Here is a 25,992-nt window from a genome sequence, read left to right as displayed (position 1 = left end):
TGTATCATGTTCTTCTTACCTGAGCCTTAGGAGTTTAGCATGAGATGTTACAAAAATAAACAGAGACATATCTAACACTCAGCCTATCAAAGGTAGAAAAACATCCTGCAGTGAGTCATTTAAAACTAGTCTGGTGAATCCTGTCAAGGCTCACTTGCAAACGTTTGTCTTTTCTTTAACATCAGTTTGAAGTAGTGAGATCCCCTCCCTGAAATCTTAACCAATGACGGTGTGCCAGGCTGTCATGTTGGGTAAGGTTTTGAATAACAGACCTATGTAAATCAACTTTGTCTGATATACGACTGCGACCTGATGTTGAACCCCATGTTGTAAAAAAAAAAAAAAAACCCACACATTCCGCTCCAATATGTCAAAGTTCATGATCTGTTTTCTATTGTCAGTCATACAGCCTTCTTGTTATCATATTAATAGTAATCAGATTACTACACCCCATTAAATAGAACTTAAGACTTACTTAAGACGTATGTTATTCATGTTATCGTGTGTGCATGCCAACCTCTCTGCCCACTGTGAGCTTATCATCTCTGTAAAATATATCCCAGTTCAACCTTGTTTTTATCTAACTGCTGTCAAAAAACATTAATTAGTGTATGTAGAAATCCTCCCTCGCATTGCTCAGTAAATGGCTGTTCAGTTGGTTATTGAATGTGTTGCATCAGCTGTGGAAATCCTCCAATGATGACTACACTCATACTTCAACCCCACAGTGCTAAAATACAACTATAAGAACGATTGTTCAAGAAGATTACTGTTTGTCAGGTGAAGTAATCCTACAAAAATAATGTACAACACTTCCATAAACTGTGCAAAAACAGATTATTCTCTTTAAAAATGCATTTATTTAAACTTTGTTTTCCATACAGTGGTCTCCCGTGGACGTGTGTATGGGAGCTGCTGAGTAATTTTCAGAAATAACTGAATGAACTCTCTTTTTAGAGCAATACAAATGTTAAGAGTAATGATATCTTTAGATTACAAAAACTCATTAAGCTGATTTCTTGCATGAAAAGCTATTATAATGTTGAGAAATCTATGTATTCAGATAAAATACTTTTTAGTACTGGAGTGGACGTCATCAAAAGCAAGAACCATATAATATACAGTCGGACATTCAGATGGAATTCAGTCATTTCTACATTTCTAAACTCTTCACTTACAGGCTTCATGTAATGAAGTCAGATACAAAGGGCCATAAAATATTTGGTGATGGCGAGATCTCATCAAACAAGTTCACTCCCATGAATCTGGCCAAATATAAACAGCTGACTGGTGAGTTACAATGTTTAATTCTGTATAAATCATCACTGACTGTCAGAATGGGGCGTCACTCCTATACAAAGCTCAACGGAGACATAAATATGTCAAGATAACAATGATATAACCAGCTGATGCAGAAAAATCAACACATCCAACTGGTTTTTTCACAGCTGACCTGGTTTCTACTGTATGTTTGAGTTAGACAGGTATAGATACTATTTCAGTGAGGTTTGACTCTACAGTGATGTCTTTATCATATATATCACTGCATGTGGATTCGTAAGAATATAGGTGTTGGTTTGTTGTGTTTAAGTGCTATGGATTTAAGTTTATGATGAGGAAAATGAGGTTTGAATATGTTTAACTGTGTATGGATGCAACATATACACACTGCTTGAATAAATATCTTAATATTAATCTATCTATATATTATATTCATATCATATCTTACAGGTGCTTTATTCTAGCATTCTAATTTTTCACGACTTTGTCAATGAATTTGCTCCTAATGACTTTCTATCACTGTTTTTCTGTTGTAATTTATGCTTTTTAAAAATACTAATGTATAATGCAACCAATTCCACCTATACAGATTTAATAGGTGGAACAATTTACTGAGTTTAATGTAACACATACTATCACAGAGGCTAGGAGTACTCTGTCAGTCATTTTGTAGGAGGCAGACACAGATTTCCCCGTGCTCTGTCGATGACCTTAAATACTGCTCTTCCCAGGAGTGTACTGGGAAAGGGTTAACCCTAACCCTAAAATAATAATGATGTATTTTTTTCAGAGGATGTTAATTATCTAACTAATATGTTTTGACAAGAAATAAGTTAACATTTTGCTATGTCGGTTGCTTCTTACAGTAGTTTATTCTCGGGGTTCCCAGAGGCCCCAGTCATAAATCCTTGTATGTTAAATATGTTGGTGGGATGTGAGTCAATCTGTGCCTCCAGAGGTCAAGCGGTTGTCCACCAACTGGAAGATTTAAGGTTCGATTCCCGGCTCCTCCAGTCCATATGTTGAAGTGTCCTTTACTTAACCCCAAATTGCTCCAGATAGCTGCACCAAGTGTGAGTGAAGGTTAGATTCCTCCTGATGAGCAGGTTGGTAGCCCTTTCCATCAGTGTATGTGTGTGTGTGTGAATGTGACATGCTGTGTAAAAGCTTTTTGAGTGGTCAAAATACTAGAAAAGTGCTACATAGTACATTAACCATTTAATTTGATGAAATGTAGGTGGCTTTACTGTGTGTATAAATAACACAGATTCATCCATTTCTGACATCCATCACTTTTAAATACTTTATTAACAACATCTTAACATTTCAAGCAGGGGTCAAAGAGCAGGCTGCTGGCTGGCCAAATGGCCTCTCTGGGATAATATAGACACCTTGAACCTTGAACCTTGATACATTACATAACACAACGCATGTAAGTGACTAATAAGATCCAAGCTACAGATATGATCTGTTTTTAAAGTGTAATGAGACCTTTGATGTTGTAGGCTATATCTGCTTTTATGTTTTCTCATGTGTTTGGTGAGTTGAAGACAAATTGGTGGACTATAAAGCTTTGTTCTCTTATATTCTATTATATTCTGTCTAAGGCAGACAAGAGGGAAAACACAATCAAACAAAACTGCCAAGCGTTTATGAAATCATAGATAATCAGCCAAATTAGAAAAGCCAGACTACCCCTTTTTCCTCCCATTTATAATAATACATACTGAGTGGTCAAAAGACTAGAAAATTGTTACTTAAGTACATTAACCATTTAATTTGATGAAATATAGGTGGCTTTACTGTGTATAATTAACACTGCTCACTTTTAAATACATTATTAAAAACATCTCCACATATATAGATTTCAAATTGAGGTCAAAGAGCATATAACAATCTGTGTCTATGTGTTGTTCTTATTGTGCTGTTTCTCAATCAACTTCATAAACTCATTATCAGGTAAAATAAAGATGAAATTATATGCTCTGCTCTTTGAAGTTACTAGATCTCAACCAGATATTTGAACAGAGAGAGTTAAGACACAAGATATAGTTTGATTTAATATATTTTATTAAGTATTTCAGGATCCCCCTCTCATTTATAATACTACATACTGAGACACAGTATTAACTAACCCCCACCACTAGGTCTCTGCACTTTGTTAACAGCAAAGAGAGGAAAGACACAAGATATAGGTTCCTTTTGAGCTGCACCTTTATTTTGATTCATTAAAACTTATGAAAATGTAGAAAGCCCTAATGCTATGTGAATATTTATCAGCTCTTACTTTTGTTTGATCCCCTGAAAGAATATGTAACAATTTAATTCATTAAATTTTATTTTCCTATTGTTGTTCTGTTATAGTTTATTTTTGAGTATACCTTATACATGGGACACTATCCTCAGTCCTGAATGGCATAATGGTTGTAATTGAATGTGCTTATTGTAGCCTACTTGTATTTTGCATTTTGCAATAAAAAAAATAAAAAAGATCTAGGTTCCTTTTATATATCTTGTTGCAGGAATCTCCTACTCCTTTTCTTCCTCTCATGTATAATAATAACTGAGATAAAGCATTACCTCACTCCCACCACTAGGGGTCTCTCCACTTTGTTGTCAGCAGAGACACAGCATTACCTCACTCCCACCACTAGGAGTCTCTGCACTTTGTTATCAGCAACATCAACGAGGCAAGAAATCTCGCACAAAACCGCGAGTTTTCCAAATCCCGTTCCTCTTTCAACTAGCCTCCAAGATGGTAGGTGCCTTCACGAACTCCCTGCTCCGACAAATTAACTCAAATCTGTGGCCATCCGTGTTTGTTCGTACAGAAAATCACCATCCGATGGCGGATTATAGTATAATAATCTTCCTCGGTCAATGAGCGGCTGTTATTACCATGGTTTATTTAAACATAATGTATATTTAGTGAGGCAGTAGCAGGGGCCTCCGGCAGCAGCAGACATACCGGTGCTTACTGTGTAGTTTAGTTTGTTTTAACCGCGTATATAAAACCTTTATCATGTTTGTCACACGTGTGAAAATGGTGGTGGCTATTAAAAATTTGAAAGTGTATAGAAATGTCCTGTTAAATTGTTACGTCTGCCTGTAAAAACTGGTGAGTTAGCATTAGCTTGCCCAGATGCTAGGCAGCATGTAAGTTAGATGGAGATATGAGCTCGTTTTTAAGGTGGAAAACTTGCTTTTAATGTCTGATTTAATGCAAATTCATAGTCGATATCTGTCCATATACATAAGCAGGTGTTTCTTGATTAATGTGGTTAGTTAGCCAGATTCATGAGCTATGTTTCAGACCTATACACTCGCAGCATATTATAGATAATTAACCTTTTAATTCTTTGACAGCCAACCAAGAAGACCAAGACCAGGAAGCTCCGAGGACATGTCAGCCACGGACATGGTCGCATTGGTGAGTAACTTACCTGTATGTCACTTTCATGTTGATTGTAGCTCATGTGGAAGTTTTGAGGCTTAATGTGATTTTTATTCTCCTCTACAGGCAAACACAGAAAGCATCCTGGAGGTCGTGGTAATGCTGGTGGTATGCATCACCACAGGATCAACTTCGACAAATAGTGAGTAGTGCATGAATGAATCTGATCTCAGGTGTTCACATGAACTACTGACTACAGTCTGTGCCTCTCTTATATCTGCATACATTCATCACAGAGGTAACCATCAAGTTTCTCTGTAAGATAGTCAATGAATCTGTCCATATGGTTATTTTAAAAGACTTAAAGCTGCTCTAAATGTTTTTCCAGAACACTAAAATACTCTTCTGACCATGTAGATGATTAAATATTTCACTTGATTAATCATAAGAGGGTTTTTTTTACCTGTTTCTCAAATTGTCCCTCTTTTTTCTGTATCAAAACAAAGATATGAGGGCATGAAATAGTCACAATTTGCAAGTTAAATTGTCTTTTAAAGTGCAGGGGACCGAAATCTCTTAGCCAGATGTTTCTAAGAGGAAGCTGGAAACACTCTTAAAGGTGTTAACAAACTTTTTGCCTTTTCCAACACTGATCACAGTCTGATTTATTTTCAGCAATTTTGCACATACACATATTTTGCCTTGGTGTTGTTGTGCATAACAATCATAAATAGAAAGTTAGGATAAATACAAGTATCTGTACACCGTAAGAAAAATACAACTACCTTTTTAACTGCTTGTTAATTATCTTCTGGAGGAACTGATGGTTACCTCTTTGATCTGAATGTATGCTGAGAGGCACAAACTGGGGCTAACATGAACCTTTTCCTCATACCTGTATATGTGTTAGGAATGTGCTGGTGTCAAGTGTTCACATTATGGTTATCTGAGGTTAAAAATGTATCATGACAATCATTCATATTTCCTGAAATCCTACTATTGGTGTTAAAATTAGTAAATTAACTGACACTATGATCACCTGGGATTTTGTTCTGGTCTGTATGTTGCAGCTTTGTTAAACACTGTAAATTAGTAGGTTCAATGTTTGAGACAGTTAACTGCAAATTGCTTAAAATACTGGAAGTTTCTCATTCAATTGAATTCTGGTATTAAATGTTCAATTCATTTTTAAATGGCAGACTAATCATTAAATTACCACAGCAGTTATACTGAGCTCTTACGGGCCAGTTTTTCTAGAGAAAAAAGGAGCATTGTGTGTTTAATGTCCTCTGAAAACAATAATCACAGAAATGATGGAAACATTTGGCAGTATTGATACTATCAGAATATTTCACCACCGTGCTATATAGCTGCGATGAGGCACAGGCACATCCCTACTATGTGACACTCGGGATGGAAATGTGTCTTAAATGTATTTCTTAGTTGTTTATACTTTGGTCAGAGTTTTTCCTGTTTCTGGGTAAATGTGAGGTCTGGTACCTGTGGGCTTTCACCTCTGTAGTGTTTTGGTGTATTTCTGCTGCTGAGTCAGAAGTTTGGTTCATGTTGTAGAGACTAGAGTCTCATCTTGACACATATCATTGTCTTGGTGTGCTAGAGTCCTCTTAGAGTAAATACTGGTCCTATTCACCGACTGCATCTCTTGTAGTTCAGTCACCCACATGGGCAGTTACACAATATTTATTATAGCTCGGTCAATCACTACGGTCAACGGCTCAGTGTGCGCTCACATTAAATCAAAATGGGAATGTGTTTGTAGAAATGTAGAGCACACTTTGAAAGGTGACGGTGCTGTTTAAACAAATGTCTTAAACTCTGTAGAATAATGTGACCTGAAAGAATCAATAATGGAAAAAGGTACAGGGATTAATGCATTAATGTCAGACTTCTGTGGTTTAGATAAAAATGTTTGTTTGAACTTAGAATGAGCAAAATGTAGTTATTAGGGGCTCAGTTAATTATGGTTCCATTACAACTCAGAATAACACTAGAACATGCTGATCTTGCATCGAGTTTAACATCTGCCCTCTCTGTGTGTCGTCTCCAGCCATCCTGGGTACTTTGGTAAGGTGGGTATGAGACATTACCATCTGAAGAGAAACACCACCCACTGCCCCACCATCAACCTGGACAAGCTGTGGACTCTGGTGAGCGAGCAGACCAGGCTCAACTACGGCAAGAAGCCCGAAGGACCCGCCCCCATCATTGATGCCGTGCGCGCTGTAAGTTTTCATCGATATTTTTCACTATCTGGCTTTTTGTCTCCAGTCTTCATCACCAATAAATAAAGGGATAGATGGAGTTTGTGAAACTACACTCTGCATGTAACAATTTGCCAAACATTTGGCTGCACTGCAGTAATATTTAAGGATAGGACCATGTTCACATTTTGAGGAAACCCTATAACCCAGAGTAAAAGTAAGCTACCTGTTTCCAGTCTGAGCTATTCTACAACATGCACACTGCTGCCTTTTCTTTGCATCAGCCTCTTCACTGATCTCTCTGTCTGACAATCTACAATTGTTATGGAAGATATGAAAAGAAAAACATTAACCTCAATTAATAAACCCTTACCAAACAAAGCAAAGATTGATTCATGGGTATATTTTTGTCAAACTTGCTAAAAGGTGTTAATGACATTTTTTTGGTTGCTTTAAGTTGTATTTTTACTTTACTAGAGAATAGTTAGCCCACCTATTCCAAGTTCCCACTCATTAGTAGTAATGTCTCAAATGCATACAGAGGAATACCTGAACTTTTCACCCTTAAAGTGTCCTTTCTATTTGAGGTTCGTCTAGCTTGCCACATACTATCCTTGCTTGACTTTTAACTTTAGTAACACTGATAATCTGGTGGTAAATTTGTTGAAACTGACACGTTTTGTATTTTTATTTTTATTTCAGCAATTTGAGGTTTTCATTGTTTGGTCCTTGTGTGTTTGTGTTTTTTTTTTTTTTTTTTTTTACTGGTGTTCTCTCATTTAGTATTTTGTTCTTTGCCGTAGCATTAATGTCTTGTTTTTTTTTTACTTCACAGGGCTACTACAAAGTTCTGGGCAAAGGCAAACTGCCCAAGCAGCCTGTGATCGTCAAGGCCAAGTTCTTCAGCCGACGGGCCGAGGAGAAAATCAAGGCAGTGGGGGGAGCCTGCGTGCTGATGGCATAATGCTCCTGTCATTGTTTTTTCAGAAATAAACTGTATAAATGGGAAGCAAGAGTTTGTCATGCCTGATTTTAACTGAATATCTGTGGTGCTGTTATGGTATTGTATTGACACCCAAGAAATGTCAGTACTTAGTTCCAAATTTCCAAGTAAGATGCAAATGTAACATTGGTGTCATTACAGGTTATGCTTTGATAAAATGTGGAAAGCATAGTTAGACACTGGTAAAAGTTAATTTTTATGCAGAACAGAGTTGCGGTTCTACTTTGGATCATTTAAGCTTAAATATATAGAGCAGCTGCTTGGTTACACTGTTTCCCACAGAAAATGTTGAATATTTGTGGGGACCAGTTTTACATTTCAGTGTCAATGAGTCAAGGTTAAAACTTAACTGATAAAAACTTCACTCTGAAGAAACCTGATAATGATGTACCCTGATGGGACCCTCAATAATCAAGGCTAGTTTTTTTTTAAGGAAGCCTTTGTAAAGTGTTGAAACTGGAAATGAATGGCACGGTGTCCTGGTTAAGGTTCAAAACATGAAAAATTATAAAATATTGTATGCACACTGTTGCAATGAATATCAGAATCAACTTTATTAACCAATGCAAGCAGACTTAAAATTGGGTATAAAACTTAAAATATTGACCAAAATGAAGCGGCAAAAGTTGGATGTGACGTACAGAATTTAATTATATAACACTAGAAATTGAATGCAGCCAACAATATAAAGTCCAGTTTGATGGAATAAATGAAAGTAACAGGTTCAGAGATTGAATGAAGGATGTGAAATGTAAAGTCCAGTGTGCTTACAAAGCAGCTCAGCTATTTACAGCAGTACTCACACTAATAATAATACACTTCAAGTTTGTCATTCCAACGGTATCTGTTAAATACATACAGTGAAACGACATTGCATTTCTCAGGACCATAGTGTAAGGGAAAATAGAATAAATAACTAATCATACCAAACAAAGCGGCAGCATTAAAATATATCAGTGCTGCATAAAATCAAGTGCCTGATAAAAGTAAATTATTATGACCTTTTTTCTGCAGATATAAATATATATATATATATATATTGTTGTATATAGATCTTTATCGAAGTCTCAGCAGCAAAGACTTGTAAAGGAATAGAAATGGGAATTATGAACAAGGAATAGCTACAATAAATACTAATAAAAATATGTAGCTATAATATATGTGCAATAATATTCATCAGTATAGTGTTAAATAACTAATCAATATGTGCAGATTACACTTGAAATTAAGGGAGAATTTCCACTACAAGTTATTATAGTTGTTAAGCTTCATGTACAGGTGGGTGGGGGTAGGAGTGTGTGTGTGTGTGTGTGTGTGTGTGTGTGTGTGTGTGTAGGGGGCAGGAGTTTAAGGTGGGCGGGGTCTCACATGCAGGATTTCCTGTGCTGTCATTTGAAAACAGCTGCCCGTCCGCGGCTGTGTGAACTCTCTCTCTGCACATTAAACATGTAGAAATATGAGGAGGACTGCTTTTAAAAGGTAAGTTGACTATGAACAGGTGTTGTTGACATCCGTGAACGTGCGTGTTTTACTTGCTCCGCTCGACGTGAACGCGCAGAGCTGGTAAACATCAGGAAAACAAATAGATCTGTCACAACTGAGACTTTGTTGCCACGGTGATGATCGAACTATGACGAGACGATCGATAGAACGTGACGTGAGCGGTTCGAATGTTCTGACGTTTCGGTGTTTTTAGTGAAAACAACAGCTGCAGGAAAGCGTCTGTCCGAAGAGAAAGTGATAAGTACCTCCTTATGGTCGCGTTAATCTTCACGCATGCGCTGTTTCACTGCGTCCACTTGTAGGAGTGCAAAGGGTACTATTCAAATATATTTTTATTGTACCCACCTTTCCCTCATTTGCGTCGAGGATTTTTTTTTTTAGTTAAGAGACGTTCTTTCCTCACATGTGCACCAGGGTTGTGAAGCTAGTTGTGGCTTTTGGGGCAGCAGCCTTGAAAGCTTTCTTTAAAAGTCAAAATTCATTAATTTTATTGTTATAGTCATTTTTGACTATAACACATCTGAGTAGTGACTTCAACCAGCTGCTGACTGAATCTGGGTGAGTTTATAACAATTGTTATTAAGAGTGAAACTTCTGAAGATATTTCAGTTTAGACAGTGTTAAAGAGTGAATACAACCCCCCCTTAAACCATTTCAAACTTCAGTGACCCATTTTTACATTTGAGAACTGTAAAAACACCTTACAACATATATTTTAGCCAGACTTTTCTTAATGTGGAAATAAAATGCATGTTTTTTGGAGGGGAGGGGGACAGGGTTGTGCAGCTGATAACACATTTTTACATATGCAAATGTACAAATTGTACAAATACAAAAATCTGCATTTATTATATTCTATAAAATGTTCTTCCAGACAATAAAATAGTGATTGTTGATGTTTTTTCCATAAGATTAATCAAACATGTATTAATAACTGATGGAATTTATGAATGTGAATTGGTGTAGAGACTAATTATGAGTCAGAATATGAGCAGTATGTAAGGGTTAAAAACTAATACTGTGTGTGCATTGTTTTTGGAAAATGATTAATAACGACCAATGAAAAATCTACTACTACTACTACTACTACTACTAATGTTAGCAGTAGTCATTAAATGCAGTAAAAATAAATTCTGTACATGTGAATCATCCAAAATAAAATAGTCCCTGGCTGTGGGTGGTCTGAGCTTAGCCCCGGATCTTGTCAACTCTTAAATCCACCCCTAATGTGCACTGTGCTAATACTAATAAATGCTTACTGTTATCTCTGCCAGATCAGCCTTGTCTCTCTCTGCAGTCTGTTATATTATATATTATATATTATATGACCTGCACATGAATAAAAACATTAGAGTCTCTTCTGAACACTGTAAATTATTTATTGGGCTAAATGTTTCAGGGGAAATTATGTAATTTATATCAAATTTGACGCTCAGGTACTTTCAGCCTCACGTGACTTAATGGAAATGACAGCAAATGTCTCCTGTTTCTGTGAATCAAACCATGAAACCTATTAATTTAAGGTGAAATGCATTCATATATGTAGTTGATAGCAGGAAAAAAGTTGATTGACCATTCTTGCCTCTCTCTTCACTCAGGTGAAAGTCGCCGGTGTTAAACTCAATCTAATGGCGAGTCGTCAGGCCTGGCTGGAGTCTTCTCTGCAGCGCTCTGCTAGTCTGGGCCGAGAGGTGCTGGAGCGGGCCTCGAGGCGGACTATAGACTGGACAAGCACCGGTTCATCCCAGACCTCCACAAGCACGGATGAAGACACACAAATACCAGTCAAGGTGCCTGCATGTCATTTTCTATATACATGATCCCCATTTCCACAAGTGGACTCCTTCACTGGGTTTTATATCTGCTCATCTCAGTCGTCATGCTGATTTCTCGTGTCACTTTTTCAGAGAAGACAGAAAGGGCTCGATAACGCCTTTGCAACCATCACAGAGTTCATGGCACAGACGACCTATCAGTGCAAGGTCAGTAATTGCTTTCCTGCAAACCCAAAGCTTTTAGTTACAGATTAGGATGACTAAAATGTGACCGTTGTGTGTCTGTATGTGCCGCAGAAGTTTTATGAGTCCGGCTGTTGCATTGAGCCCACTGACGCTGAGAGGAAACACGTGTCCAGGTTCCATGCAAGACCAGCTGCTGGGAGGATAAGATCTGCACTGCCACGCAGGAAGAATGTAAGCACTTTGTACAACAGAAGTACCCTGATAATGTATAAATGTTCAGCTGTGTTAATGGCTCCATGAGCTCCTAAACTAAATCAGTCAAACACTCACAATGTAACATGGACATACTGTTGGAGGTCTATTTGTTACCTTTCGCACAGCCGAAAATTTGCCCGGTATAGATGGCAACCGCTCAGTTTGTCTGAGCCTGAAGTAGCTGTGTTTGAGGGTCAGGGAAAGCTACTGCGAGTCAACTATACGACCAAACAATGCATCAAACCTAAAACTTCAAATGTTGTAGAAATCCATCACTGGCAGCCCTTTCAAATTATGGAAACTGTTTCAATTAAAATACTAAAAATATATCTTCATGCATCTCTAAAGAACAGTGGATAAAAGTGTAGATTTGGTAAATCTAGAATGACAGGGATAGACATTGCATTAAACATACAAATGCTTTTTTGACCTTAATATCTCCTAAAAATAGTGATTCTTGAAATCACCAAATTGGCAGTCATTAGAAAAACTTCACAGTAGTGACCTTATGTAAGCAGAAGTATCACAGCGGGATGTTTCGATACCTCGCTTCACCCCAAATGAGGCCTTGTTGTGTCACTCTCATATCAGAGGGAGTAGGTCTGATACAAGATACGAATCTGCAACAGTATTTAAAAACACAGTTGTAGACCCTGTTTAAGTGATTTATTCTAATAGTATAGACTTTATTGAACAAAATAACAATAATGAAAGACTACAATTGTCTCATTACGGTCTCACATTTAATCCTTACAAATGCAATACCAGTAGTTTTACAGCAGATGGCGCTATTTTGACTGAATTGAATGCTTCGAAACAGTGTGCCATTTTCAATCCAGATAGCTCAGAGAGTTTCCCTCATCACTACTTTACAGCTTCACTCCTCTGCTTCACTGGTTGTTGATTAGACACAAAAATAAAAAGAGGAAACTGTTAAAATTCGAGTCTTGTTGTCTTCAGGGTCGCGTGTCGCCCGCAGGTGAAGAGTTCTACATAGAGGTGTCACCTGGAACGTACGCCGTCACTGCAAGCATGCCAGAGTCTCAGGAGCAGACCCAGCTGGTCAGCGTCAAGGCTGGAGAGAGCATCGACCTCACCTTTGACCTCTGACCTCACTTTTAACCTAAATAACAAAACCAAGCATTGCTAATGCTGCGAATGTGTGTGTGTGTTTTATTGCTTCTTTCATACCAGTACCTGCAGTAAGAGTTTACATTATATTTTTCTATCAAAATATTTTATTCGCTGCACATTGAGACGCCATATTTTGCTGCATTTTACCTTGAGTGTTTTTTTATGTAGATCGTGTGTTGAAATTCTGCCCTAGAACATCATGTATTGCACTTAATATTTTTGCCAGCACTATTACCACATCAGTGTATTTAAAATAAATTGTTTTTTAATTTAAAGTTTTGGTGTTTGGTTTGTTTTTCACCAACTTTATACAGATACATGGTCAGGTTTGATCATCTGTAGCCTCCCTGGTGGTCGAGGTTTGAACTTGATCGTTCCAAAAACATCTCTGATGTTCGCTCTCCTTCCTTTAGCACCTGGAAGAGTCTGAAACATAGAGCTGTGATTGGGGGAGGCGCTCGTCTGTGGGACGGGGAAGCTGAATCTTGCAGGTGATGAAGCCCTCCTTGGTCCTGCACCCCCTGCAGATAAAGACAAAAGTATATGGATGTGATGATATTTCATGCAGATTGAATACTGTGCTGTCATTTTACACACAAGGTTGTATAACAAAATGTAGTTTGTAGTCCCTTTATACTACTCACAAATGCAGAAATTAAATATAAATTAAGGAGGCTTGGTATGTTTTCCTCAGATGTGAAGATAATACAGCTAATAAGATAATTTTGTCATTTAAATCAAGTTAGGTGGTTCTGGCTTTAAGACATAATGAAGAACTCAGTTTGTGTGTTTCCCACCTGGCTGTCTGTGCTGTGGCTCCGGGCCTGTTCTACTCCAGTACCTCCAGGGAGGACGCTGTTGTTTACTCCTCAGCTTATCTGCAGGAGGACAAGTTGCTCTGGTCTCATCATCAGATAGAAATGAAGAGGAGGAAGATGGCGCCTCAGGGTCACTTCTCAGTATATCTATATCTTTGAGGTCCACCTGTTTATCTTGTTCTGCCTTATCTAATCCATCCATCCTCCCGAGGCTGGACCTACAGCTGGGTGGAGATCCGCAGGGCCAGAGGTTTCTGATTGAACAGCAAGATGTAGACGCTGACTGACAGCAGTCGGTGCAGACTGGACGGGGAGTGCAAGAAGAGCTGCGAGCACAAAGCCAGTTGCAAGAACGACTGAGAGCTGATGTTGGCATCTGGAGCTCTCTGATTATTCTGTCATGGTTAGAAGCTGAAATGGGTAAAACTAGACTGTCAGGAACCAGAGAGACACAGCCGTTCCACATCAGCACCCGGAAGCTCTTAACACCATCAGCTGTAGGAGAGAAGAAGGAGACATTTGAGTGAATTACTGATGTGGATTATAAACAGATATAAGTAATTTTTACTTTTTTTTTTTTTTTAACAAAAGCAGAAAACCCCCAAACTAAAAGGGGAATGTGGACGCACAGCGATTGAAGTGTGATCAGAAAAGTGAAGAATAATAAATGTGTGGCCTCCATGTTTCTAAGTGTGTGTCCGCCATTTAAAGATAATGTATCCTCTTGGATTTTTCTCAGCTGACACCACATATATTCACTTTAAAAATATAAAATATCAGAACCAAACACTTCTGTCATCATACCTCCAAAACTACCTCTGCGGTCAGTGGCGGCCATCACTCTCCCCGGCCCGTATCTCCTCAGGTCTGGTTCCCATGGTGACAGGACAGTATCTCCAGGTACCAGACAGAGTGTGTGAGCTCTGGTTTGGTTCAGCATGTCGAGGGAGCAAACCAGTTGCTGCTTGGAGGAGACGACACCCAAACTAACACTCCCCGGATAGTCAAACTCAACCACCCAAACTCCTCTGCAGCCCTGAGTTTGGACACACGGGATGAAGATATGGACAAAAACCATCAAAGTCATTTTTTAAAACACTGATAGTGTGTTGTGTGGTCTATCACTGTGTGTATCATATACAGGCGTCCTATATTTTCACCTGTACTTGCTGTATCACAGTGCCCAGATAATAAAAGCCATCCATCTCCCTCCTGGCCAGCACTCTGCCTCCTGGTAGAAATTCTGAGCTGGTCAGAGTTCGGCCAGACGGCACACAGGAGGTAACTGGGCGCTGAAAATTACACAGACTGCACCTGATGGACCTCAAAAAAGAGAAAAACAGAAGTATAAGGCTTGTATCGCTAACTTCTTTTAAATCACTTCTTAAAACTTATTTCTACAGACTAGCTTTTATATGATGTTATTTATTGTTACTGTCTTTTTATTTCATTTTATATTATTATTATCATTATGATTATTATTATCATTATTACTCATATACATGCATTACAGGTACCATAGGTCTTTTGGCTGAAGAGTCTATTCACAATACTCTACAGCACATTGTGTTTATGTCTGTGTCAGACTTGGTAAGGTTATCTGCCTACAAAGCTGTAATATTGTTCATACTGCATTGTTAAAGAGGGTGTTGTCATGGAAACCAACCTGAGCAGAGGTGAGGATGTGTTGTGCTGTTGTGGGATTATAAGAGAGGTAGACGGACGGCAACACTTGACCGGAGAGACGCTTGGCACTGATGATTGGCTCTCTGATACATACAGGGGAGTCAGCTGATAACATGCACAGAAACACACAGTCACAATGAAGTTCTTTTGATATATTGGGGTTATTGTTAATAATGTATTTCTAAGTTCATTTCTTAAGTTATAATACATTTTGTCAAACTCTTTTTAAGTCTGCAAAAATGTCAGATTCTCATTTGAGGGAACAAATATTCAGACAAAGATAAGAATGGCTTTAACCCTTAAAGAGAAAAGTAACAAAGATTTTGGATGAATTCAATCCACTGTGGAGTACGACGCTTCTAATATGACCCTTCGGTGAATTTAGGTTAGTTTATTCACCCACAAACTGATACAAAGTGCAACCAAATATCTTTCTGGATACATTTTTTCTATAAGTTTGAATCCAGATACACTGAACTTTGCCCTGTAAAGTGAAGTCAGTCTATGTGGAAAACCTTTTGAGTGGTTTGAGGACAAACTGGATGGGATGAAAGTATTCAATGAAAAGACTGAGACAGGTGCCTTAAAGTTAATGTGGAGATTCATCTAAAAAATGGTATAACTGGTTCGTTATGATGACTTTATTTCATAAAATGAAAGTGAAGATTCTCCCAGATGTTGCTTATATTTAATGCATGCATAGCATCTGTCTTCGTGACTGCAGAAAGATGCAGCTTCTCCCCAAAGCTCCAGTGGCAAAATGTTGTATTTGACCTTGAATGTGCTTGTGTCCAATAGAAAAATCCGAAATTCTAAACCAGTCAGTCCAGTCTGGTACCCACCAAATTCTTACTCTTACTCTACCTTCTCCAGCGCTCCATTCGAATTGACTGAAATCATGTAACAGCTTCCTCTTGGGGTGTGGGTCAAACACTGCAGGTAGTCTCGGGTCTTGCTATCCAGTTGGCCGCCTGAATCCTGCAGGTAGAAAACGTTGACAGGCCTCCAGGCTGCCAGGGCTGGCAGGGCTCTCAGCACGGCCTCTGGCTGGTCGGGGAGGTCTGAGGTGAGCAGATGGACGGCCTGGCAGTTAGGGTCAGTGAGGGCCATACTCAGGGCGGCTAGGAGATCTTTGCCAGGGCTGCAGCTGATGGAGTGAATCCAGGACAGAGTCGTGTACACTGTGTCAGGACTACAAGGACGCATGTGGTGGGACCAGCAGTTCACCTGCCAAGTAGGAAGAGAGAATGAGTCATTTAAAGGTAGAAAATAAAAACTGAAAGTGAAGGTTGTACCTCAAATGATATTTTATTTGGGCTGAAGTGTTTTTTTAAACAGGGATACAGATATTTATGGTTCCCTATGTATTTTGATGACCTCCTGACCTTTCATCAAATGTAGTGACGGGTCCAAATTTCCCCTGGACTAAAACTGTGGTCTATGGCAAACTTAGTTTTGCAGTTACTAAATAAAGGTACTTCACTTATTAAAACTGGCCTGACCAATGTCATTAGGATACATTATGTGGGAACAACGAATGTCTTGACCTATGAAAAGTCAGAAGATCACCAAAATCAGTAAGACTCAACTTCTGTGGATCATGAAGATATGTACAAATTCCATGGCAGTCCATCCATTAGCTGTTGACATATTGAGGTCTGGATAAGTCAACCAAACTGCCAAACAGTACTGCTAATGTAGGTGTAAAACATTTTAGCCCCACTAATTGATCTGATATTGTTTAGTATGTTTTTGTATACTTTTTGTATGTATGAACATTGAAACCTCTATAGAGAGTTTTTTCCTCGTCCTCTGAGATGAATGACCTTCTATGTGTAGCAGTATCTGTGGTTGTTGGTGTTGTAAATAGCTGTTAGTCTCACCTCACCTTGCCTGAGAATGTCATGACGTTGAACAGAGAGTCCCTGAGAGACGCTTTCGTCAGCAGAGTGTGGATCAGCAGGCGTTTGACCGCCTCCAGAGCAGCTCTCATGTTCTCTGAGCTGTCCAGGACAAAAGTGATGTTGCAGCCCCGCTTGCCCAGAAACAGAGGAATCAGTGCAGCCTCGGAGACCGCTGACTGCATGTACGTCATCCTTACACTGTAATTATGTGGGGGAACAACATGATTTTATTTGGTTTTCAATAGCTTTGTATAATGAAAGTTAAGTAACAGAAAAAAGTGCAAAAATGACGATATGGAAACATCTTTGGCCAGACTCAGGCCAGGTATACTGCATTTTAAAGCTAGAAATAACAAACATAGGAACACTTTAAATATGTCAAAACACTTTTATATATATATTTTTTCTTTTTAGCCCATTATGAGCAGGCTGTGTCTGCTACTATCTGATAACCAGCACCTCCTGAAACTGTGTGTGGTTCTGTCTATCTGCATTTAAGTTACTATTTTTCCTTCATTTCCATAGCACACATATAGACAGTATACATACAAGACAAAGGAAAATATTGACTACAACACCTCCCCCCAACTCCTTATCCCAGACAACATCCACAACAACACAAATAATTACAAACATGCTCCATTTATGCTCTGCAATAAAAGCAAATGCCCAAAAAGATGCCACATCTTACTATAAAAATAGATCATTTCTACAGCAAGTCCTTTCATTTTCTATTAATGAGGTCCTCTTCTGTTCTTATATAATTAAGAATTGATCCACATTCCTGCTAACGATGTATTTCCAGCCTCATGTGGTATACGATTTACCAAAAAAACCCTCCATATTTCACTAAATTAATGTTCGCTCCTGTTCAGGCCTGCACACACAGCTCTCTGGGAGAAGAATCCTAAATATTTCATTATACCACATATGAACTGTAGGTGGCTCAGACTCAACCTGCTCCTCCCCAAAAAATTAAATTCACATGTATTTAATGTTATAAATATAAAGGAGCAGAGACAGGGGAGATGGAGGAACATTTATATTTTGAAATCAATCTATTTTCTACTAGCCTCCCCAAAAAGATTTAACTATGGGACCAAAAGCAATGTACAGAGGAGGCAGTGGGTAACAGTGCACATTTTTTACTAGCACTTCAATATTTCATCTCGTCATGTTTAAATAAAGTTTATAACATATTTTAACAACCTTTTTAAGCTCATTGGCCAGACACAAATAGAAGATGCTTAAAAGCACATAAGATATACTGTATGTTTTACCATTTTAATTACCATTTTAATCATTTTATTAAATACATTCAGAAGTGAAGAAGTTCATGTGTTTGTTTTGTTCACTTTTTTCATGTTTAATAAAATATTTAACCGGTTTTGTGAAGTTTTCAAATTCTTCAAACCCTTTCCTCTCTCTCTCTCTCTCTCTCTCTCTCTCTCTCTCTCTCTCTCTCTCTCTCTCTCTCTCTCTCTCTCTCTCTCTCTCTCTTTTAAAGTTCAGCCACTGGTCGCCTTAAAATATGTATCCACTCAATAAAACATTTAGTCCTCCTTAAACTGACAGTAAGAGAAAACACAATACTTATATTTACTGTTTCTGTCACTGAGAACGACCCAAACCATCAAATAAAGCAGCTACTCCCTTTTTTATTCTTATCTGATCTTAAAACATAGTCATAAGCAGTAAAGATGAGGTCAGTATATTACTTACAGGTTTAAAGTGTTTCTCAGTCAGCTGCAGACGACAACTTCACCTCACTTGTTGATGTTGGTTTCCATGGAGAACTCTTAAGGACCGAGGCAGTCTTCTTCTTCACTGCCACTGGAGGGGCTGCTCGCCTGCCAATCAGCTGAGCGTGACCAAACACTACTTTTGGTTGCCACGGTGAGAAATGACACTCATCCCTGCTCGGGTGTGAGGTTTTTTTTGTTTTTTTTTCTTAATCCACGTCAAACCTTCTTTTTGCTCCATCTCTTCTTTGTTAACTCTTATTAGCAGCTTTAACATTTGTATCGTTTTAACTGTTTCTTCTTTCCTCCCTTCCTTCCTTCCTTCCTTCTGTCTGTCCTTCCTCCCTCCCTCCTTCTCTCTTTCTTTCCTTCCTCTCTCTTTCCCCCTGCCTTCTTTCCTTCCTCAATCCCCCTTTCTTCCTTCCGTCTATCCTTCTTTCCTTCCCTCCTTCCTTTTTTCCTTCCTTTCTTTCGTTCCTTTCTTTCCTCTCTCCCTCCTTCTCTCTTTCTTTCCTCCCCCCTACCTTCCTCCCTTCGTCTTTTCCCTTTTCCCTCCCTCCCTCCCTCCTTCCTTCTTTCCTCCCTCCTTCCTCCCTTCTTTCCTCCCTCCCTCGTACCTTCCTTCCTTCCTTCTTTCCTCCTTCCTCCCTTCCTTCTTTCCTTTCCTCCCTCCTTCCTTCCTTCCTTCCTCCCTACTTTTCTTCCTTCCTTCCTCCCTCCCTCCTTTCCTTCCTTCTTCCTCCCTTCCTTCCTTGATTCGAGGACAACAGGAGGGTTAATTATGTCAACCTTTTCTCTGGCCCAGTTTGGAAATAGCACAGTCTCATTACGTAAGATTTCCTCCTTACAAAAAACCCCAAAAGACTGTCACATCATTTTGAGATTTTATTTAATATCCAGTGCTGCAGTTTGCTACAGTCATAGTGATAAAACATATCACAAGTGTCACTTTCTCTTTGTAAACATTAAAAGGCAGTGACCTCAATGCAAACACATGTTTCGGACTAGAAAATACATTACAACATTATAAAATACAGCAGCTCAACAGTATATCTATATATTACAGCTACTGTATGTGCTATAGGCTTATAAACTACACTTCACATGACATAAAAATCATGCAACCTGATCTCCGGTTTCACACGTAGTATTTCATCTGGCAGAACAATACGAGAGCTTTAAATCACAATTCTACAAGAATCTTAAAAATCTACAGCGACTACATGTTCTGTCTGTCAATAATGTATTTACTAACTTAGCACAACACATATTACTGTAGTGACAGTTCATATATGATCATACTCAAAGCTACAAGAAATGATTGTCAGTGCTACACGACACAAGGGACTGTGTGTGTCCACCCGCTGCTGCCACTGACCGCAGCAAACAAACAAAGAGGCAGTGAGTGTGAGAGTTTATGAAATGGGGAAATTTGAAGGTCTCTATAATGAGGCGTCTAGTTGTATGAGGAAACATTTCTATTGCTTTTGGTCACCGTACGTGTTGTTAGCAAAGGAAGTCAGTTTTACAGGTTTCTGTAGTCGGAGAAGGTGCTGTGGGGAAAGGAGAAGAAGAAATAGAAAAGGACTTGTTTAGATTGATTTGTAGAAGATTTGGTTTTCTCAATTTCATACATATAAATCGTCCTGCTTAAAATAAAGTTGTATTGTAGGAGCATTTACTATGGAAGGGGATTAGGGCCACTGTGGAGAAAAAAAAGTGAGTTCTGACTCTAAAGAGAAAAAAGTCAGAACTCACTTTTTTCCCCACAGTGGCCCTAATCCTCTTCTGTAATTTACAAATCTAAAATACAACTTTAAAAACAATGTTCTACTTTTCCTTCTATTTTCCAGAACTAGTGTGCATTCAGTTTTTAAAATGTTTCACAGCAGTATGTTCAGTCTGTTCATTCCCAGTGGTGCACAACCCTCTCCAACTGTCTGAAATGTGCAACTTCCCCAAAACATACTTGTCCACACAGTGATATTTGCATCATATAACTGTTTGCACAACAATATCCTCCCCACCTTTCATTAAAGTGCATTTTCCCCCATTGGTTAAGAATCATTCTAGATATAAAGAAATATCTGAAGGGTAACATTGATGTGTTTTTTGTGATGTTATTGTTGTTGAGGATGAACTTTCTTCTTCATTTGTCACGTGGTTATCCTTGTTATTATCATTTAGTGTCTTATAAACTCATTAATCAATCATTATTCTAAATCAGATTTGACTGTGAGGAACTGTAGGAGGGTGTAGCTAAAAAAACATAAAATATATCTTCTTACCTTTCATTGATTGGCTTCTTAACAAACTGGACTTGCTCTCTCATGGCTCTTCCAAACACCAACATCTGATTTTCAGTGTCAATTACACACTGCAATAAAACCATACAGGAAACATCACACGACCTGCCACCAGTTTAACTTTAACCTTCATATCGTCCTCCTGGGTCAAATTGACCCCGTCTGTTTTGACTGTTCCTTCTTTCCTCCCACCATCCCTCCCTTCCTTCCTTAGTTCCTTCCTTCCTTCCTTCCTTCCGTCTGTCCTTCCTCCGTCCCTCCTTCTCTCTTTCTTTCCTTCCTCTCTCTTTCCCCCTTCCTTCTTTCCTTCCTCCACCCCCCTTTCTTCCTTCCCTCCTTCCTTCTTTCCTTCCTTTCTTTCCTCCCTCCCTCCTTCTCTCTTTCTTTCCTCCCCCCTACCTTCCTCCTTTCCTCTTTTCCTTTTTCCCTCCCTCCCTCCTTCCTTCTTTCCTCCCTCCCTCCCTCCTACCTTCTTTCCTCCCTACCTCCCTCCTACCTTCCTTCCTTCCTTCCTTCCTTCTTTCCTCCTTCCTCCCTTCCTTCTTTCCTTTTCTCCCTCCTTTCCTCCCTTTCTTCCCTCCCTCCTTCCTTCCTTCCTCCCTCCTTTCCTTCCTTCCTTCCTCCCTCCCTCCTGTCCTTCCTACTTCCTCCCTCCTTTCCTTCCTTCTTCCTCCCTTCCTTCCTTGACTCAAGGACAACAGGAGAGTTAAAGGAAAATGTCAGTATTTCCAAATCTGCCTGATTGTATTTGTATCTTTTTTTGCTCTTCAGCTAATCTTCAGTCCTTTGTTCCAACATAGACTGAAATATCTCAACAATTATTAGACGGATTACCATGAAAGTTAACTCACAGCATCAATGCCTGGTAGACACCTTATAGATTTGGATTTTTAGCTTTATATCCTGTATGTATTTTGCTGATCTGTGTGTTTGAGTATTAGCCAGCATTAGTGGAAATGAAGCAACATTACCTTGAGTGACTTTAATGTCTTGTTGCCCAGAGACATCAGTGGCTTGTTACTATCTGCAAATACATCAATACAATAATGTTAGATATTCATTTTACTTCATAATACTTTTAATCTTCTTGAAATCCCTCAATGCACTTTCACAAAATTAGCTCTAATCTTTAATCAATGCTTTAATCTTATTCTTCATCCTTACCCACTACAGCGAAGGAACACATTATCCTGAGCTGTCCGATGTTCAGGCTGAGTTCCTCGATGTGACTGTCAATGTGGAGTTTCCTCTGTAATGGAAAGCCGTCCATCTCCAGTTTGTTCTCCTCGATCAAATCTTTCAAACTTTGAGAAAAACAAAGAAACAGTCAACACAGTTTCTGAAAGAAGAAGAGGCAGTGTTATCTTCCTCTGATATGTGTGTGTATTCATTACTATCTAAACCAGGGGTGTCAAACATGCGGCCCGTGGGCCAGAACCGGTCCGCCGAGGGGTGCAATCCGGCCCACTTTCCTTCCTGTGTTCTTTTCCTTCCTTCCATCTGTCCATCCTCCCTTTCTTCCTTCTGTCCTTCCTTCCATCTGTCCTTCCTCCCTTTCTTCCTTCTGTCCTTCATTCCATCTGTCCTTCCTCCCTTTCTTCCTTCTGTTCTTCCTCCCTTTCTTCCCTCTGTCCTTCCTTCCTTTCTTCCTTCTGTCCTTTATTCTTTCATTCCTTCTGTCCTTCCTTTCTTCCTTCTGTTCTTCCTTCCTTCTTTCTTTCCTTCCATCTGTCTTTCCTTCTTCCCTCCTTCCTTTTGCCTGTCTTTCCTTCCTTCCTTCCCTCCATCTTTTTAATGATCCGGCCCACATGAGATCAAATTGGTCTGTATGTGGCCCTTGAATGAAAATGAGTTTGACACCTCTGATCTAAACTCTCAAAGTGACCCAGCGACAGTCAAAAAAGGACAGATAATGACTATGTGTGCTCTGAATCATCTCACCCTAATCTCTCAACAGTCAGAGAGGACATTAGATTCAGCTTGCAGCCCGTGTCAATCAGCACGTTCACCTGCTGCCCTAAACACTGTCAACACACAGAGATGAGGTCATGGTTTAAGTGGATGAGTGACGGAGATGATGAGAGGCCAGATGGAAAGAAGCACAACAGAAACAGACACAAAAAAACATTCATTCATACAAAATATTTTCTGTATTTAAAGAATTATTCTAAATATTACAACCTAAAAGGAAGCTGCATGTTTAATAAACCAAAGGAGGTAATATATTTAAAATCTGAAAAGTGAAATAAAACATTAACATAATTGCAAAGTTTTATAAAATGTATAAAACTGAATTAAATGATGTGAAATATAATTAACATTTATAGTATCTTGTGTTATGATTATGATCCCTGTATTCTGTTTTTCTTCATATACTAAATGTACAGGTTCAATACATTATTATTGTTTTATTATTCTTTCCTTTTTGTTCCTTTTTATTCTATTATTTAATTCAGTAAAAGTCGTCATATTAGTTCAAAAGGTGTAATAAGCTTAAACAACTTCACCTTCTAATTGTCTAGTTGAATAAACAAATGGATTAATAACGTGTTGGTCACCTGGCATGGGACATAGATGAAGTCTTCCTCCTCCTCTTCCTCATCCTCATGTGAATTTGAACGACTGCGGGTCAACAGGACAGCGTTGTTGTTGTTGTTAGGTGTTGTTACCCCACACATGCTTATCCTCCCCCGGGACATCTTGGCTTCCAGCAGGCGCTTCTGTAGGATGTGATGCGGCTGCTACAGTAGAAAGAAAGAAATCATTATTACAGTATGACATGAGAACAAGTTTCCAATGCGACCCAAAACTATAATCTATGATGATGATGAGATCTTCAGATGCTCTCAGTGCTCAGTGAACATATAGATGGAAAAAAAACATATTGATGGTGAATTCTGAATAAACAATATAAAACAGTATAAAAAGCACCAAATTCTGATGTTAATAACTTGGAGACATACATTAATGTCAATGACCATCTCTAGAAACATTTCTGTATTCATTTTCACTGTTTTAAGGGTTATTTTGTTCATTTATCAAATACCAATTCACTGCATTTTCAAATATCTCACATACTGTCAACACTATGGTCAGTTAATTGGTGTGGGAGCTTATTATTTCTATTTTTAGTCATCAATTAGCCTTTTCTCCACATGTATATCTGTCAGCTGTGCAATGCTCAAATGTTTTTACAGCAAATAAGAATTAGAAATGAAGCTATATTTTGTATTTAAACATATATTTTAGACCACATGAATAACATATTTGACCTTTTATGAATTAAGCCCGACCATCGTCATAGTTTAAATAATTGAATTTATACCTTCTGGCTAACTGTGAGCATGTTAAGGCCTCTAAAATGGGGCTCACCCCTTGTTTGGATGTCCCCAGCTTCTTCAGTCCATCCAGAGGCAGCAGATCCGCCGAGTCCTTATGGAGGAACTGGATCGCCTGCTTCAGTCTCCTCTGCTGTCTCAGAGCTGCAGCATCCAGGATCCCCGAGTCCCCGCAGTCCTCAGTCCGCATCCCTGTGAACATGTCGGCGAGTATTTGAGAGAGGGAAAACAATTATGTCACGTTTCTGGAGCCTCTGGTGCCTGCAAACAGCTGCTTATGTAATGAAGAGGAATCCCCCTGTGATGCGTTAGTGGGGAAGAGGAGACACCCCCCTCATCATCATCATCATCATCATCATTGGACCGTGAAGGTGAAGTCAGACAGAGTACAGGTACCGCTTCTGGTGCCACGTTTCACAATAAAACCTGCTCAAAAAACATATTTCAGTTCATTCTCTCTTAAATCCCCCTGCTTTTAAATAATAGATGAGTGGAAAGCAACACACGAGTTCATAAATCTGCTTTAAAGTCAAATTAACACTCACAACATGTTAGATGAGCCTGTTTGCAGATATGAGAATTTCACTGATTCAGCAAAAAAGCAGCACAAATAATATAATGAGATTTTATTTCTACTAAAACCACAATTTCTCATTCTTTCTTTCTAATTAAACCCCTCATAGAATAATATTCTATTAATGCCATATAGACTATAATACAGTCTATAGGTCTATGACACACTCTCCTATATTCAAGCATAATTGGCACAGTTGTACCTGAAGTCTGTGTAGTTTACATCCAGTAGTAGTAGTACACTTGTTATTTTACACTCAGTCCAGATGTGAAAACAAACTGGGAAGCTCAAACATCTGGGTGAGGTGACAAAAAGCAACATATTTGGGTGGACGAGGGTTTTAAATGCACTAAGCGATGAAGCTTCTCAAGACAATACAATAAAAACGTATTGCTGTTTGCAGATGTGAGAATTTTGTTGATTCAGCAAATAAGCAGCACAAATAATGTAATGACATTTTTTGCTATACTAAAACACCATTTCTCAGTCTTACTTTCTAATTAATCCCTTCACAGATTAATATTCTGTTAATGGCATGTTACAGCCTATATCATATATGACACACACACATGAGCATAGTTGTACCTGAAGTCTGTAGTTTATATCCAGTTTAGTACACTTGTAGTTTACTCTCAGTCCAGATGTGAAAACAAACTGAGAAGCTCAAACATCTGGGTGAAGTGACAAAAAGTAACATACATATTTGGGTGGAGTGGGGCTATGCAACAAGGAAAAAGTTCATATGCATTGTGAGGTTGTGAAAAGGTGTCAAAGTTTAAGTGTTGAATAAAATAAGGGCTTTTACATTGACACACACTTCCTGTATCGTCCTGTCTGTCCTTGTGTCTCTTGACCAGAGGACCAAATACTG

The 25,992-nt window shown here is 38.7% G+C and overlaps 3 protein-coding genes and 1 non-coding gene across 5 annotated transcripts; 3 read left to right on the top strand and 1 right to left on the bottom strand.

Annotated features, from left to right (window-relative positions):
• The first annotated feature begins 223 nt into the window (after positions 1 to 223).
• rpl27a (ribosomal protein L27a) lies at positions 224 to 7,906 on the top strand. Its single transcript, XM_053319493.1, has 6 exons — positions 224 to 251; positions 3,936 to 4,039; positions 4,648 to 4,711; positions 4,802 to 4,877; positions 6,744 to 6,918; positions 7,733 to 7,906. The coding sequence occupies exons 1-6, from the start codon at positions 224 to 226 to the stop codon at positions 7,859 to 7,861; spliced, it is 576 nt and encodes a 191-aa protein (XP_053175468.1). The 3' UTR covers positions 7,862 to 7,906.
• LOC128359585 (small nucleolar RNA SNORA3/SNORA45 family) lies at positions 6,244 to 6,373 on the top strand. The gene has a single exon (XR_008321459.1). It is a non-coding gene; the product is annotated as a small nucleolar RNA SNORA3/SNORA45 family (small nucleolar RNA).
• A 1,395-nt stretch (positions 7,907 to 9,301) lies between the features above and the next one.
• On the top strand, positions 9,302 to 13,028 carry akip1 (A kinase (PRKA) interacting protein 1). 2 transcript variants are annotated; one of them, XM_053319285.1, is made up of 5 exons: positions 9,302 to 9,379; positions 11,002 to 11,193; positions 11,311 to 11,385; positions 11,476 to 11,595; positions 12,580 to 13,028. In XM_053319285.1, exons 2-5 carry the CDS (start codon positions 11,032 to 11,034, stop codon positions 12,727 to 12,729), a joined length of 507 nt encoding a protein of 168 aa, XP_053175260.1. In that variant the 5' UTR covers positions 9,302 to 9,379; positions 11,002 to 11,031; the 3' UTR covers positions 12,730 to 13,028. The 2 variants fall into 2 exon arrangements, with proteins under 2 accessions (XP_053175260.1, XP_053175261.1); XM_053319286.1 differs by lacking the exon at positions 9,302 to 9,379 and adding an exon at positions 9,938 to 9,961.
• A 7,400-nt stretch (positions 13,029 to 20,428) lies between these two features.
• LOC128359073 (nuclear receptor-interacting protein 3-like) lies at positions 20,429 to 24,749 on the bottom strand. The gene is made up of 7 exons (XM_053319492.1): positions 24,582 to 24,749; positions 23,768 to 23,950; positions 23,151 to 23,233; positions 22,374 to 22,513; positions 22,181 to 22,233; positions 21,192 to 21,280; positions 20,429 to 20,456 (listed from the first exon to the last, which is right to left on the bottom strand). Exons 1-7 carry the CDS (start codon positions 24,747 to 24,749, stop codon positions 20,429 to 20,431), a joined length of 744 nt encoding a protein of 247 aa, XP_053175467.1.
• Positions 24,750 to 25,992: the final 1,243 nt, after the last annotated feature.

The sequence above is a fragment of the Scomber japonicus genome, chromosome 5, assembly GCF_027409825.1.
Source record: "Scomber japonicus isolate fScoJap1 chromosome 5, fScoJap1.pri, whole genome shotgun sequence".
NCBI lineage: Eukaryota > Metazoa > Chordata > Actinopteri > Scombriformes > Scombridae > Scomber > Scomber japonicus.
This window is presented reverse-complemented; position numbering and strand designations above follow the sequence as displayed.